The sequence below is a fragment of the Ostreococcus lucimarinus genome, chromosome 7, assembly GCF_000092065.1.
Source record: "Ostreococcus lucimarinus CCE9901 chromosome 7, complete sequence".
In the NCBI taxonomy this organism is placed as follows: domain Eukaryota; kingdom Viridiplantae; phylum Chlorophyta; class Mamiellophyceae; order Mamiellales; family Bathycoccaceae; genus Ostreococcus; species Ostreococcus sp. 'lucimarinus'.
The window spans coordinates 66,551-81,331 of NC_009361.1; the positions used below are offsets into that span (position 1 = coordinate 66,551).

Genomic DNA, 14,781 nt, shown 5'->3' on the forward strand with positions numbered 1-14,781 from the left:
GTAACCGTCAGCCGAGTGCGTGCGCCGAGGCCGATTTCTTCATCGCGCGCGCGACGAACGACGCGACGGCGCGTGGCGACGCGCTTTAATTATAGTAATTATTTCACCGCTATTTGGAGCTCGCGGCGATGACCCAGGCGAGCTGACGCAGAGTTCGTCGCGTGACGTCGACGCACGCGCGCTCGTCGCGAGCGAGTTGCTCGAACGAGGCGTCGGCGACGTCGAGGAGCGTCGGCGCGTCTCGAGGCCAAACGTCTCGAAGAGCATCGTGCGCGCGACGCGCGAGCGCCGTCGTCGCCTCTTTCGTGGCTTCGATAAAAATCTTGACGTCGTCGTCGTACCCGGCGACGCGTTCGCGCGCGAGCACGGCGGCTGGAACGGGGTCGACGTCGAGCCAATCGCCGCCGCGAATGGAATCGACGACGCGGACGATTTTTTCGAGCGTCGTCGTCGAGAGTTTTGCTAATCCGTCGCACACGCACTCGTCGCGCAGTTCGTCCAGCGCCTCCTCGAACGCAGCGACGGTGTCGGCAAAGTTGTCGCGGCTCGATCCAGACGTGCTCGCGAGCGTCTCGCCAATCTCTTCCGCTCTCGCGTCGACGGCGGCGATGAGCGCGACGAGCACCGACGACTCGACATCGTGTGCGCGCGCGGCATCGTCGCCGAGCGGTACGGCCACGAGCGTGGCCGGGTCACCGGGCGACGCCGGCGGCGCCGCGTTCGCCGTGGATTGTTCGGCCGTCAACGTCGCGTCGAGCTCTCGAACGAGCTCTCGAACACGGCGCTGCGCGTCTTCGGACGCGCCGTTCAATAACGCATCCATCGCGCGCTCACACGCGACTTCAACGTGCGCTTGCGCTGTCGCCGCGCCGAAGTCAGCCAGACGCTCGACCAAAATCGCAGCCGCGCGCTCGTCGTCGTCCTCATCCCCCGCCAGCACGTCCGCCGTCGCCTTCACCACCGACGTCAGCGCGCTAAAAGCCCCCATACCCACGCTCTGCGTCTTCTTCGTGACGTTCGTCGCGAACGTCTTCGGGTCACTCGCTGCGTTTTCAATCACTCCCTCAGCGTTTTCCAACGCGCGCTTCGCCTTGTTCGCCGCGCCGCCGAACGCGGCCCAAGCGCCCGATGCGAACGTCTCCGCCAGCCGCACCGCGTCCGCCGTCTTCGGCGCGTCATCTCGGGCGTCTTCGTTTCCATCCTCCGCGTCGTCATCGTCTTCGCGAACGACGCGCGTTCGCGCGCCATCGTCGCCGACGACGTGCGACGAAAACGTCTTCAAGTCTCTTCGCAGCGCGCGCGCCGCGTCCGACGCCGCCGCCTCCTTCACCACCGCCTTCGCCTTCGCCAAGCTCGCGCTCGCCCATCCACCCAAATTCATCGCCAATTTTCCCACGTCTGGCGCGTCCAACGGCGGTAACGGCGGCGGTTTCGCCGTCGACGCCTTTTCCGTCTCCGTCGTCGTCTCCGTCGTCGTCGTCGTCTCTGTCTCGCCCTCGCTCGCCGCGCGATCCGCGTCGTCCGTCACCGACGACGAACCATCGTCGCGCGTCGTCTCTTCCGGCGTCACCGCCTTCCCGTCGCGCCCGTCGCGCGCGTCGTCGTCGTCGTCGTCATCGTCATTCTTTCCGTCAAACACATCATCGTCGTTCTCGTCGTCGTCGTCGCGCGTCTCCGGTGACGCGTCGCGCGCGTCGCCGTCGACGCCTTCGCTCGCCTCGTCGTCGTCGCTCGAATCGAGCCAGGCGTCGATCTCGTCGTCGTCGTCGGACATCACAGCGCGACGCGCTGTGACTCCGAAACGATGTTCGCGCCCGGACCGCGCGGTCGCGCGCGCGCGCGCGGCCGCGACGGCGCGTGCGGGGACCCGATGTTTTACTACCTCGCCTGGCGCTCGCTCGAGGCGATCGCGCGGTGCTGGCGGGCGACGCGCGACGCGTTCGGGTTCGAGCCGGTCGGCGCGGCGGCGACGCTGGGCGTCGTTTTCGTCGAGCGCGTCGCGCGACGCGCGCCGGGCGCGATCGGGGACGCCGCGCGCGTCGTTTCGAGCGCCGCGATGTGCGCGCGCGGGCGCGGGCGCGGCGGCGCCGCGGAGAGGCTTCGGGACGCGGCGCTCGCGACGTGCTCGCACGAGAGCGACTTCGCGGTGGCGTGCTTCGCGGGATCGATGTTCGCTAAGATGGCGGAGACGGAGCGGCGAGTGCGGGAAGCGGTCGGGACGCGCGCGAGCGCGCCGGCGACGGTGGCGTTCGCGCTGGCGCTGGGAATGGCGACGAACGCGGCGGCGGCGGCGAGCGCGCGCGCGCTCGGATACGGCGACGCGTGCTGGCGCGGCGCGGGGGGGCTCGTGTTCGCGCTGAAGACGTATCGGGCGAGGGTCGATTACGCGAGAGGATATCGCGGACGGGTGAGCTTTTTTGGATTCATCGACGTGCCGGCGGAGACGGCGAGCGTGGCGGAGATTGTCATTTTGGCGTTGATGGATTCGTCGCCGACGGCGTTGAATCTGTACGGCGCGGGCGCCGCCGTGGGATTCATGGTGGCCTCGTTTGAGCGAGAAACGATGCGCGGCTTAGCGTGCGCGACGAGAGGCGTGAAAAAATTGCTCGGCGTAGCGCTGGGACCGAGCGTTCGCGTCGGCTCGCGCGTCGTGTTGGCGCGCATGCGCAACGCGTCGCTCAACGGCAATTGGGGAATCGTCGTCGAGACGCGCGGGGATCAGGTGACGGTGTCTCTGGACGTCGACGGGCGAAACATCACGGCTTTACGAGATAACCTAATCGTCGTCTAAATTCTACGTCTACGCGCTGCTGTAAAACTAAACTGTACCGATTGCCGAACGCTTCACCTTCGCACGACGGCGAAACGATACACCGGTCGCCATTTGCCTTCGCACACGATATCGCGCTCGGTGAACGCCTCGTACGGATTTGCCCGTAGCCATCGTCGATTTCGAACCGGCTTTACGTCCGGAAGCGGTTCCCATTCAAATTTGTGCGCGGCGTCGTGCTCCGGGACGTCGTCCAAAGAAGCGGGCACCTCGGATTCGTCCATATCCCCCACTCGCGCGTACGTCGCTTCGTCGATGATAAAGTCATCGTTCGCGGCAACGACATCGTACATTTCAGACGCCAACGCTTTCACGTCCGAGCAACAGAAGAGCTCGCCACCGCTCGGAAGGACATTCGCGAGCGCTCGCGCGAATTCGGGCGTCATCACGCGCCGCTCGAAGTGTCGTCCTCGACTCCAAGGATCGGGGAACTGCACGCACACCGCGCGCACGTTCGGTAAGTTCATACTCTCCAACGATACGTTCACGTTGGCTGAAACGAAGTGCACGGGCAGACGTAATCGCGCCTCATTCGCCCGCACCCACGCGTTCGCCTGCCGCACCAGCGGCGGGTAAATTTCAACCCCTAATAAATTAAACTCCACGCCCTGCTTCGCTCGCGTGAACGCTTCCGCGCGTTCGGTTGATAAAGCCTTAATGAAACCGCCCTTAGCGGTGCCGACGTCTACTAACAGCGGCCGTCCGCGCGCGTCTCCGAACGCGCTCGACCAATACGCTTCGTCGAGCGTCAACGGCGCCTGAAACGGCGCCGACATCGGATTGGTCATCTTCTTCATTCGTCGATTCAGATTCTTCTTCTTTCCATCGTGCGTCGTCGCCGCCTCCGTCGTCGTCGTCGTCGCGACGTTCAACATTTCGTTCGCGTCTCGACACAACGTCTCGTCCGCATCACCCTCTTCGAACGCGCGGTGCCGCGAGCACATCGTCCCGCCGTCCCTCGCCTTTGCCGCGCAAAACCGTCGTTTTCGCGGCACGTACCGCGCGCAGCGCCCCTCACCGGGTTCACCGGCGAGCGCGCGTTCGAGGCGCTTCAATTCTTCGTACTCGGCGAGCCACGCGGGGTCGGCGACGATGGCGTCGAGCGACGCGCGCGCGCCGGGTCGGTCGACCTCGTAGTCGTCGTCCCGGCGGCGGAGCGTCTCGCGCAGGACGCGCGCGCGCGCGACGACGGCGGACGACGACGGGTCGTCATCGCCGACGTCACCGACGCGGGAGGACATCGCGCGCGCGGTCGCGCGGTCGCGCGTCGCGGCGATGTGTCGTAAAGCGCTGTCGTAAAGCGTAAAGCGACGCGGCGCGGCGGCGCGTCTTACAAAAGTGAAAAATGCGTCATCGCGTCGCGCGCGTCGCGCGACGGTCGAGTCGGTCGACGTCGATCGATAAAGGTTTGATTCCGTCGGTTCACGCCGATTTGGCGGCGTACCACGCGGCGACTTCCGGAATGGCGTGAAACTTTTCGTAGTACGCGACGACGTCGGCGAAGGCGTCGAGACACTCTTTGGGCACGTGATCGATCCCGCCGCTGCGAAATCTGCGCAACAGCGGCACCAACGCGCAATCCGCGATCGTCACCCGGTCGCCGCAAAGAAACTTGCCGCCCGCGACGCGCTTGGAGATGAAGCCGCAGTATCGCGGAAGCTCTTCGCGGATCCAGCGCTCTCGCATCGCCTTCGTCGTCGCCGCGTGCGCGTCCGACCCTTTCTCGAGATTATACTTCTCGGGCGCCATGCCGACCGCCAAGTTCGGGTACCACGACTCGCGCATGTCCTCCACCAGCGACACCGCCTCGTCGATTTCGCTCGCGCGTTGTTCGTCGTACAATCCGGCTAACCGTCCGCAGTATCTCAAAATCGCATCCGATTGCGCCATCGCTTCGTCGTCGACGTACATCACGGGCAGTTGTCCGTACGGCGTCGTCGGTTTCACGCTCGGCCAGTCCTCGAACGCGACGCGGTCGTCTCGGAAGGGAATCTTCGCGATCGACAGCGTCAATCGAATCTTCTCCGCGGGGCCTTCGATGTTAAAGTATTGCAAGCGCAGCGCGGGCGCGGCGGCGGCGGCGGACATGTCGAAGCCGTCGTTTATTCGGTCGCTTCGTTCGCTCGGTTCGCGCGGATCGCGCGAAAGTGACGCGCGCGGGTGGACGCTGACGATGATGATTGATGATGACGAATCGCGTCGCGTCAACGCCGACACGCTTCGACACGCTTCCATGGTGAAACTAGTCGCGAAGGCGCGTTACAACAAAATAGAGCGTCGCGAAGGAGCGAGACTAGGACGCGCGGATCGATCACACGAACGCGTTGCTGGCGCTGAGGTGCTGGATCAAACCGAGGGCCAAATCGCGGTCGACGCCGCTTCGCTCGGCGACGGCGCGCTGCTCGGTGAAGGTGAGCGTCTCGAATTTGGAGAGTAAACCGCCGTCGAGGACGTCGAGGGGGGCGAGTAATTGCACATGCTTGCCTTCGAAGACTTTGGGGGTGCGAAACGTGCGCGGGTTGCAACCGATCGGTGAGCGCACCGTGGTGTTCAACTCGCGTTGAAGGGCGTGGAGCTTGGCGTACGTCGGCTCGTCGGTGGGCATGAAGATGCCCAAAGCGCCGTCGAGCGTGCCGAAGAAGACGGCGTGTCGATTGGTGCCTTTGGGGCGTTCTCCCGGCGCGGCTTTCGCGGTCGTACCTTCCACGTTAAAACGCACCATGCGAGAGATGGGCGAACCGACGTGGTACGCCGAACGCACGAGGAGTTTCTGTCCTTTCCACGACTCGAGCGATTTTGGATCGTAGCCAAAGATGCGCGCGTTGCCGCTCATGTCGGACCCGAGCAAACTCAGAGTGGCGCCGTCGATCAAGAACTCTGTGCTCACGACGTCCATGCGATCGAAATCCTTGCTGAGCTGAATGATCGACTTCTCGAAGCCGTTCGCCTTCCAGCGGAAAAAGTGCAAGCCCTTCTCTAAATCGCCCACCAGGATGAAATTCTTCACGACGTTGATGCTCACGGTGTGAATTGGGGTGTCGAAGAAAGCGACACTATTCAATTCGACGCCATCCCACGTGTGCACGGTGAGCTTGGTACCGACCGCAACAATCAGGTGACCGTCGAGCGCCGATAACGCGGTGCACGCCATCTTCGCTTCGCGCACGCAGCACACTTGTCCTTTCCATCTGTACCCATCCATGGATTCGGCGTCGCGCTCCCACACCATTTGAAATAAAATGACGCGACCGCGACACGGCGTGTCTTCTCCTCCAGGCATCGCCGTACCGACGGCAAGAAGTGAAAGGAGTGCCCCAGTGTTAATGTCTCTCAATTGGACATTTCGAACGCACTGCACGTGCTCGCCCGGTTCGAGCGCGTGTTGCCACGCGCTATCGAGCGATCCAGGAACGAGGAGTCGCACCGAGTATTGTAACTCCATGTCATCGTTCGCTTTCGCGCGCTCGCGTCGCACTTTTGCCAAGGCGATACCGTGGACATTATCTTGCTCTATTTCCCGTTCGACCCAAGGCACAGGAGCTGATGTAACCAGTGCGTAGAGCTTGAAATCTGGCAGGTACGTAATCGTGTGCGGCGTACACTTGAGCGCCACCTTGCGCACCGGCCACGCAGCTTCGTAGTGCATTTTACTAGGCATCTGACAAATGCGCACGCCACCCAACGCGGTGCCTAGAATGAAACCGTGCGGACAGTTGACGTTGTGGAATACCGTGAATGCGACGACCTCGCCTTCACCACGCGTCGGGAGAGCTAATACGCGAGACCTGCGAACGATGAGCCACAACGGGTTTGGGCCTGCGACAAAGATGCCTTGCACGCCTTGTCCTTCGCCGACGTTACCGATGCGCGTCAATCGCGCGCCCGCTAGGGAGTCTCTAAGCTGACCTGCGGCGCCTATGCCAGCGACATTCAAACCAGAACCTTCAACGTCGACGTTGACGCGAGAAAATCGCAACTCATTCTTTTCGAGCGGTTCGTCTTGTCCTTCGTACGTCGTCCCGGCGGGAACAATGAAACCCTTATACAAGAGCAACGTGCCATCGCCACGCACTGCGGTGAGCAAAGGGCGCTCGTGCGCATCTTGGAATGAATCGATGCGAATATCGACAATCTCAGGGACACTGGACTCAGCGTTGACGGGTGTTTGCGGACTCAATACGCGCATGCCCTCGGACAGCCCATCGGCGCACCAGATGCGCGTGCAGCTGGGCAACGAAAACAATTCCAGACTTCCACCCTCGCGCGTCAGCGCGACGATGGCCTCGCTGTTGTTGCACGCGCCGCTCTTCTTGTTCCCTTCCAAACCCGTAATGGTGCCATTCGTCGCAGCTCGATGAATCCATCCGCTCTTGCGTTCGCCCCCGCCCGCCGCGTCTGCGGCTTCAACAGAATCATCCACCAGAGCGAACGCCGTTACTGAAGATGTTGGGATCGCCCCCGTTTCCATCAACGAAACACTCATCTGTTTTTCGTCTCCGGACAACAATCTTATCGAACCATCCGATAGCCGAACGATGATGTAAGGATCTAAAATCTGTGCGGACGCGATCGCGGCTCCCTTCGGTGCGTCCATGTCCTGCAAACCGACGTCTTGTACCTTCACGCCTCCCTTTAACACGCGGATGCCCGTTCCCGTGACTTGGACCGAGCAGTAATGTCCGAAAATATTCGACGCCGCCAACGTGGCTTGATTCGTGATGAACTCGAGCGAGGCGCTCACTTCTTGAAGCTCCTCGCCGGTTTCCATGATCATCGTCGACGACTTCATGCTCAGTAACAAATGATGATGGAAAGGTTCGCGTTCTTCTTTCGAACCTTCTTTGCGATAGTGCAACGTCCACAAACCTTGTAAATTGGGCAGCGTACCGGATTCGACTTCGGTGACGAGTTCAGGCTGGACGCCACGAGTCAAAATTGCCAGCGCACCGTTCTTCCCTTGACCGCACGCGGTGATGAGCTCGGTGCGCTCGTTCTTGTTCGAACCCATGGGCGCGCTCGCGCCGACGGCGATATCCACCACAGGCGCGACGCCGAGCAAAGAGTCCTTGACCTTCAAATCGTAACCAGCAACCTTCAAGCCTGGGATGATGCCGGCCAAGCCTTCGCGCTTCTTCTCCGTTTGCACGGCGTCGGTCTGCACAGTCTCCGTTTTCGTCGTGCCGTAGAGCAACGCCTCGAGCTCGTCATCGTCATCTTCGGGACTCGGCGTCGACGGCGCTGGTGGCGGCGCCTCGGCGGTTTTGGCGCGTTTGCGATTCGCCGCGCCGCCCGATTTAGAGCGCTTACCCTTCGACTTCTCCGTCGCCTCATCCTCGCTCTCGTCTTCGGCGTCGGGAAGCATGAGAGGTGCCGTCGGTTCTTCTTTAGGCGTGAACTTCACCAAAAGCGAGTCACCAATGCGACTTCCTAGGAACAACAAATCTCTCGACAGCAGACACATGCCCGAAGAGAGCACAGCGCCGCCGGCGCGCTGAAGCATCATGCGACGTAAACTACGGCCATCGGTGTGAAGAGCTAAGAGCAACAACGCACCGGTTTTTGTTGTCACCAAGACGCGATCTTCCGACACAACAGACGCCTGAGCGCCATCTAACGTGATCTCTAATCCGCAATCGACGGCGCGCGCCGCGCACGCCGGCGGCGGGTTCGCCATGGCGTTCTCCCCCATTCCCGCCGCGCGCGCGGCGACTTCGGCGTCGTTCCCTTCTTGCGGCCCACCGTGACCGAAAGTATTCAACCCGAGCACGGACGAGCTCTCTTGGGATTCGTGCAGCAAAAAGTCTTGCGAAAACACCAACGCGCCGCCGAGCGGCGGCAAGAGCGCCGTCAACTTGTACGAGCTCGACGGCAAGTTCTGCCGACGCCAAATCACCGTCCCCTTTTGCTTGTCAACGTCCACGCTCAGCGCCACGATCTCACACGTATCTTTGCTCAGGTTATACCGCCCAGCCCACGTCGGCGTCTTTTCGTACAAAACCGCCAGCGCCGGCTCGCCGTATCCGTGCAAAAAACACGCGTCGCGAATCAATCGCACCCCCGGCAGGTGCAGCGGGAACGACTCGCGCACGCTCGCCGCGGGTCCTCGCACGCGTCCCTCGTCGTCGTTCGCCACCAGCCCCAACCCCCCGTCCACGCTCGGCAGCACTCGCACCTTGCCCGCGACGCCGTCCTCCCGCAGCACCACCGCCGCGCACCGACCCTCGGGATCGCTCACCACCAGCGGCGCCTCTCTCGACATCCGCAGCGTCGTTCCCAGTGGATTACACCCCAGCGCACTCTCGAACGAGTGCATCGACGAGCAGCACACGTCCCCGGTCGCCGCGTCGTACTCCACCACGCTCAGCTTTCGCTCGCGAATCGCGATCAACAGCGCGTCTCGCTGATTCCTCGGCGCCCCGAACCGTCGTCTCAGGACGCTCATCGACCCTATCGCGCCCTGCGCGTCGAACTCGGCGCACACGTCGAGCGATTCTTCGTCACCGCGCCGATTGACGGCGTACACGGTGATGCGATTCGCGCTCGCGACGATCAGATTCGGGTCCCCGCCGTCGCCCACGGGGCGCGTGAAGTACGCCGTCACCGCGTGGTCGACGCCCGTGGGCGGGTGCACCTCGCGGTGCACCGCGTGCGACATCGCGGCGCCGCGCGCGTCGAGGGCGGCGCGAAATGCAGGTCGAATGCGATCGAAGGCGCGCGTCGCTCGACATCGCGACGCCGCCGACGCGCCGGCGCGTCGATGCGGACGGCGACGCGGACGACGACGACGACGACGGCGACGGCGACGCGCGCGCGACGCGGGACGCGCGCGACGACGACGACGCGCGCGGACGCGCGCGGTCGACGGACGACGCGCGCGCGCGGGACGTTCGAGGACGACGACGCGGGCGCGCGGACGACGCGCGCGCGCGGCGACGGGCGCGCGGGAGAAACGCGGGCGCGGGACGACGCCATGGGCGGCGCGCGGCGAGGCGCGGGCGCGGAGGACGGGACGACGGCGGCGGCGGCGACGGCGAGCGCGGCGCGAGACGACGCGGGTCGGAGGAAGACGAAGGAACGGCGCGTGCTGTTCGGGGTGCCGATGTCGCCGGAGGTGTACGCGATCGCGTTGGTGTATTTCGTGCAGGGCGTGATCGGGCTGTCGCGGTTGGCGAAGGATTTTTATCTCAAGGATGAGCTGCGCTTGGGGCCGAGCGAGACGGCGATGATTTTGTCGATTTCGCAAGCGCCGTGGTTGATCAAGCCGCTGTGGGGGTTTCTGAGCGATTCAGTGCCGCTTTTTGGCTATCGGAGAAAGTCGTACTTGATGGCGTGCGGCGCGGTGGGGTGTTTGGGTTGGGCATCCATGGCGACGTGGGTGGACGCGCCGGAGACGGCGCTCGTGGCGTTCACGCTCGGGTCGCTGAGCATCGCGTTTAGCGATGTTTTGATCGATAGTATCGTCGTCGCAAAGGCGAGAGGTGAAGAACAAGGGGTGTCGGGATCGTTGCAATCGCTTTGCTGGGGGTTCGTCGCCATCGGGAGCATCGTGAGTTCGTATTTTAGCGGGAGTTTGATTGAATCGTACGGCACGAGATTCGTCTTCGGCGCCACCGCGGTGTTTCCGCTCATGATCGCCGGAGCGTCGACGTTGGTGCAAGAGAAGCCGATCGTCGAGACCGCGCAGGTGTCGAGCGAGGGCGTGTTGAGTGATTTCAAGGCGATGTCGGGGAAATTGTTCCAAGTCGCCAAGCGGCGAGACATTTGGGCGCCGGCGTTCTTCGTGTTCTTGTGGCAAGCGACGCCGAGCGCTGGGACGGCGATGTTTTATTTCAACACGAATGAGCTCGGATTTTCGCCAGAGTTCTTAGGCCGCGTGGCCCTCGTGCGCGCGTTTTGCGCGCTCGGCGGCGTGGCGTTGTACAACGGTTACCTCAAGCGCGTACCGCTCAAAAAGATGTTTTTGTGGACCTCCATCTTGGGCACCGCGCTCGGCTCCACTCAACTTTTACTCGTGAGTCGCATGAATTTAGAGTTAGGGATTAGCGATAAAGTGTTCGCGCTCACCGACACCGCGGTGTTGACGGTTTTGGGCGAAGTGAGCTTCCTGCCGGTGCTCGTCTTGGCGGCGAAAATTTGCCCGGAGGGCGTAGAGGCGACGTTCTTCGCGGCGCTCATGTCTCTCTTCAACGCCGGCGGCGTGACGAGCGAGTTTCTGGGCGCTGGGTTGACCAAATCGCTCGGTGTTACCGCGGACAACTTCGACAACCTCTTTTTGCTGTTGTCCATTTGTCTCGTCACCGGTTTACTCCCGCTCGCAGCCATCAACCTCATAGACGAAGTCAAGGACGACGACGCGGACGACGTCGAGTCGGCGCAAAAGAACGCGTGAGTTAGTTTAAGAGCGCGACGTAGACGTAGAAATTATTACATTATTTACTACAGACTCGTGTAACCGCCATTCGCGCGCAACCTCGCCTCGAACTTGGTCGCACCGCGGAGTCGAACCGCGAGACGAGCGCCCTTCGGCGCCGCCGACCCTCTTGCGACGGGACCCTCCGGCTCGCCTTCTGAGGCGGCCTTCACAGGGAAAATATATACGGGTGATCTAAGGAAGTAGAAAACTAACCAATAATTGCCGCCGTGCAGTGCGGTTCGTTCGTTCGTTTTGTTTGCCTATGTTCTGAAAAACGTTGGAGGACAAATTTTGATCTACCGCAGGATACCGTGTTTTGTTTTGCGTGAGGCTGAAAGATGGTCGAAACATGCATGTTGTGATCTGGAGGATCGAGCGCGTAAACGAGTAAACAAAAGAGGTTCACGTAAACCTGATCAAGAGCGCCCATAATAAATGCTATCGAAGCAAGCATATCAACATGATGGATGACTGCGGAGAATAAATCCAAGCGAAGCGCGCGAAGCGCGTGAATGATAAAGAACAAACAGACAAACTTTTTCTCGCACTATCGGCGAAGGAGGATCCAAAATAACGCATCGGCGATCTACGAATGAAACGACGCGACGCTTGAAAACACTCAAAAAGCAAACCTCGTCCAAAGCGCGACGAAACGTGCGAAAAACGCGCGCGCGTCCGCGTTCGCGGTGACATTCTTTCTGCGCGTCGCGATCAAACGTACCGCCCGAGGGCGAACAACGGTAAACGGTAAACATAGAGTGCGCGTACGCTATCTTCGTCGCGGAAATCGCGCGCCGCGCGCCTGCGTTCGCGTGCGTGCACGAGTTTTTTTTTTTTTCGCCCTAACGAATGAATGAATGCGTGCGTGATCGATTCACGCGAGATCTCCCGCCGTCCCGCTCGCGCGCGCCTTTCCCTGCCCCCCGCGCGAGCGCTCGAGCGCCGCCTCGCCCTCGCGCGCGCTCGGAGCGTCGACGCGCGCGCGACGCATCGCGCGCGCGTCGAGCTGCCGCGCCGATCCCTTCGCCCGCGGGGTGCCCTCGGGGTCGCGCATATTCGGACATTCGGACGATTTACGACGCACGCCGCGCTCCCGCGATGGCGTCGAAGACGTCCGCAGTATGGCGCGCACCGCCGCGCGCGTCCTCGCGTCGCCGACGCCGTCGCCGCGCCGCGCGCGCGCGCCGCGCGGTGCGACGCGCGCCGCGATGTCGTCCTCGACGTCGTACGTCCCGCGGGGCCCGATCGAGCGCGCGCGCGTCGCCGTCACGGGCGCCAATCGCGGGATCGGGCTCGAGCTCTGTAAAGCGCTGCTCGCGCGCGAAAACGTCGTCGAGGCGGGGTGTCGACGCGCGAGCGACGCACTGCGCGCGCTCGAGCGCTCGAGCGATGGACGGTTGATCGTCAGCGAGGGCGTGGACGTCGGCGACGACGCGGCGATCGACGCGTGGGCGAGGGCGATGACGACGCGGGGACGACGACTGGACGTCGTCGTCAACAACGCGGGCGTCGTCGGAACGAACGGGTACGACGCGTGGGATTTAGAGACGACGACGGCGGAGGAGATGATGTACGTGTTTAAAATTAATTGCGTCGGGCCCACGCTCGTGGTTCGAGCGCTGCTGAGACACGGATTGATCGGCGCGGACGCGAACGCGCCGTCGCTCGTGGGCAACGTGACGTCCAAAGTCGGAAGCGTCGAGGACAACGGATCGGGTCGAGGATACAGCTATCGCGCGTCGAAATCGGCGTTGAACATCGTCACGAAATCTATGTCCATCGATTTAGCGAGCCGAGGCGTGCATTTCGCGCTTTTACACCCCGGCTGGGTGAAAACGGACATGACGGAGAGCAGAGGCCTCATCGACGCCGAAGAGTCGGCGCGCGGTCTCATCCGCGTTTTGCAGGGCGAATTCGGCGATTGCGAGCGGTTTTGGTTCGATTACAAGGGCGACAAGATTCCTTGGTAGCGCATTTCGTGTCATCGACGCACGCGTAGACTCCGAACGCGCCCCTTTCGCCCGCCCGAAACGCCCAAAGCGCCCCGCTCGACATCCACGTGGAAAGCGTCTTATCCGCGTCACCGCCGCGAAATTCGGTGGTCGATCGCGTTCGTCACACGCGCGCGCGTCGAGCACGCGCGATTCGCGCCGCGAGCGGCGCGCTCGGCGAAAGAAATTTTTGCGCGTCGAATCGTCGTCCGTCATGGACCGCGTGCCGAGCGCGGACGACCTCATGGCGACGTTTCTGTGGAACGCGCAGCGCGCGAGCGCGGGGACGCCGTCGAACGGGACGTCCGGCGCCGCGGCGCACGGCGCGCGCGGCGTGAACCGCACGCCGTCGCAGCACGAGATGGAGAGTTATTACAACGCCATGATGGCGAGCGCGGCGCACGGCGCGCACGCGGGATTCGGGGCGTACGGGGCGCTGGATGGATCGATCGCGCACGCGCGAGACGCCGCGGGGGGCGCGGGGAGCGCGCCGGGAAGTCGAGAGGGCACGCCGGGAATCCCGCGGGTGGCGTCGATCGACGTGCTGCGGAAGATGATCATGAGCGGGGGGCTGGGGGGGGGCGGAGGACCGGGAGGAGCGTCGCCGGGGTCGGCGACGCCGACGACGGCGGCGGCGTTTTCGGCGTTCGCGAGCGGGGCGAATTTGGACGCGCTCGGCGCGGCGGTGGCGATGGAACAGAGCAAGGCCGACGATGAGGGGAAGAAAACGACGACGACGAGGTCCGGGGCGAAGCGCTCGGGGAGGAAACCCGCGGCGAAGGCGCCGGCGGCGAAGAAGGCGAAGGCGCCGCCGGCGAAGAAGGCGGCGGCGGCGACGACGACGCGCGGAGGAAAAGCGGCGAAGGACGCCGTGGCGTCGCCAGCAAAGGCGGCGGCGAAGGCGCCCGCGGCGAAGGCGCCCGCGGCGAAGGCGAAGGCGGTGGCGGCGAAGAGCGAGCCGTTGTCTTCGGACTTGGATCACGATAGCGACGGCGACTCTCGCGATGGCGACGGCAACGGCGACATGCGACGCCGACGCCGAATGTTGAGCAACAGAGAGAGCGCCAGGCGCAGTCGGCGACGCAAGATTGAACACGTGGCCACGCTCGAAGGGCAAATCGCTCAGTTGACGGCTGAGTTGACGGCGGCGTTGCAACACACGCAAGGCGTGGAGCAGCGCTACCAGGCGCTCGTGCGAGAAAACCACACCATTCGCGCCGAGAAGGATAGACTTTTACAACTTCTCCGCGAGGCCGGTCCTCCGGGAGGTGGGGTGACGACGCCCAAGACGGGTTCCGCCATGGAGCGCAAATCTAGTTTACAGCGAATCTCGAGCAACGGAGACATCAAGGGCGAGCTCGGCAAGGGGTCGCCGACCATCGGTTTGGGCACGGGCTTCGTGCCGTTCCGATCGTTACAGAGTTACGAAAACCTGCTCTTGCTCCAACAGAAGTCCGAGAAGCAGTGAATCCGGCGTCGAATCCATTGTATTGCGCACCATTCATTCATCCTAGCCACGACGGTGACTCACGCGCGCGCGCAGTCGC

General features: G+C 63.1%; 8 protein-coding genes across 8 annotated transcripts; 4 read left to right on the forward strand and 4 right to left on the reverse strand.

Annotated features, from left to right (window-relative positions):
* Window positions 1–109: 109 nt before the first annotated feature.
* Window positions 110–1,381, reverse strand: OSTLU_32441 (predicted protein; the record flags this gene model as incomplete). The annotated part of the gene is made up of 1 exon (XM_001418787.1): window positions 110–1,381. One exon carries the CDS (start codon window positions 1,379–1,381, stop codon window positions 110–112), a length of 1,272 nt encoding a protein of 423 aa, XP_001418824.1.
* Window positions 1,382–1,870: 489 nt separating this feature from the next.
* Window positions 1,871–2,791, forward strand: OSTLU_92973 (predicted protein; the record flags this gene model as incomplete). The annotated part of the gene is made up of 1 exon (XM_001418559.1): window positions 1,871–2,791. The coding sequence occupies one exon, from the start codon at window positions 1,871–1,873 to the stop codon at window positions 2,789–2,791; it is 921 nt and encodes a 306-aa protein (XP_001418596.1).
* A 74-nt stretch (window positions 2,792–2,865) lies between these two features.
* On the reverse strand, window positions 2,866–3,561 carry OSTLU_8154 (predicted protein; the record flags this gene model as incomplete). The annotated part of the gene is made up of 2 exons (XM_001418788.1): window positions 2,866–2,961; window positions 3,064–3,561. Coding segments are annotated over 2 exons (594 nt in total), but the record flags the coding sequence as incomplete, so codon positions are not given.
* A 691-nt stretch (window positions 3,562–4,252) lies between these two features.
* On the reverse strand, window positions 4,253–4,918 carry OSTLU_35431 (predicted protein; the record flags this gene model as incomplete). The annotated part of the gene is made up of 1 exon (XM_001418789.1): window positions 4,253–4,918. The coding sequence occupies one exon, from the start codon at window positions 4,916–4,918 to the stop codon at window positions 4,253–4,255; it is 666 nt and encodes a 221-aa protein (XP_001418826.1).
* A 223-nt stretch (window positions 4,919–5,141) lies between these two features.
* On the reverse strand, window positions 5,142–9,485 carry OSTLU_50104 (predicted protein; the record flags this gene model as incomplete). Its single annotated transcript, XM_001418790.1, has 3 exons — window positions 5,142–8,044; window positions 8,138–8,450; window positions 8,541–9,485. 3 exons carry the CDS (start codon window positions 9,483–9,485, stop codon window positions 5,142–5,144), a joined length of 4,161 nt encoding a protein of 1,386 aa, XP_001418827.1.
* Window positions 9,486–9,929: 444 nt separating this feature from the next.
* On the forward strand, window positions 9,930–11,219 carry OSTLU_12682 (FBT family transporter: folate/pteridine; the record flags this gene model as incomplete). The annotated part of the gene is made up of 1 exon (XM_001418560.1): window positions 9,930–11,219. One exon carries the CDS (start codon window positions 9,930–9,932, stop codon window positions 11,217–11,219), a length of 1,290 nt encoding a protein of 429 aa, XP_001418597.1.
* A 1,232-nt stretch (window positions 11,220–12,451) lies between these two features.
* OSTLU_35363 (predicted protein) lies at window positions 12,452–13,213 on the forward strand (the record flags this gene model as incomplete). The annotated part of the gene is made up of 1 exon (XM_001418561.1): window positions 12,452–13,213. The coding sequence occupies one exon, from the start codon at window positions 12,452–12,454 to the stop codon at window positions 13,211–13,213; it is 762 nt and encodes a 253-aa protein (XP_001418598.1).
* Window positions 13,214–13,448: 235 nt separating this feature from the next.
* OSTLU_32448 (predicted protein) lies at window positions 13,449–14,702 on the forward strand (the record flags this gene model as incomplete). Its single annotated transcript, XM_001418562.1, has 1 exon — window positions 13,449–14,702. The coding sequence occupies one exon, from the start codon at window positions 13,449–13,451 to the stop codon at window positions 14,700–14,702; it is 1,254 nt and encodes a 417-aa protein (XP_001418599.1).
* Between the last annotated feature and the right edge of the window lie 79 nt (window positions 14,703–14,781).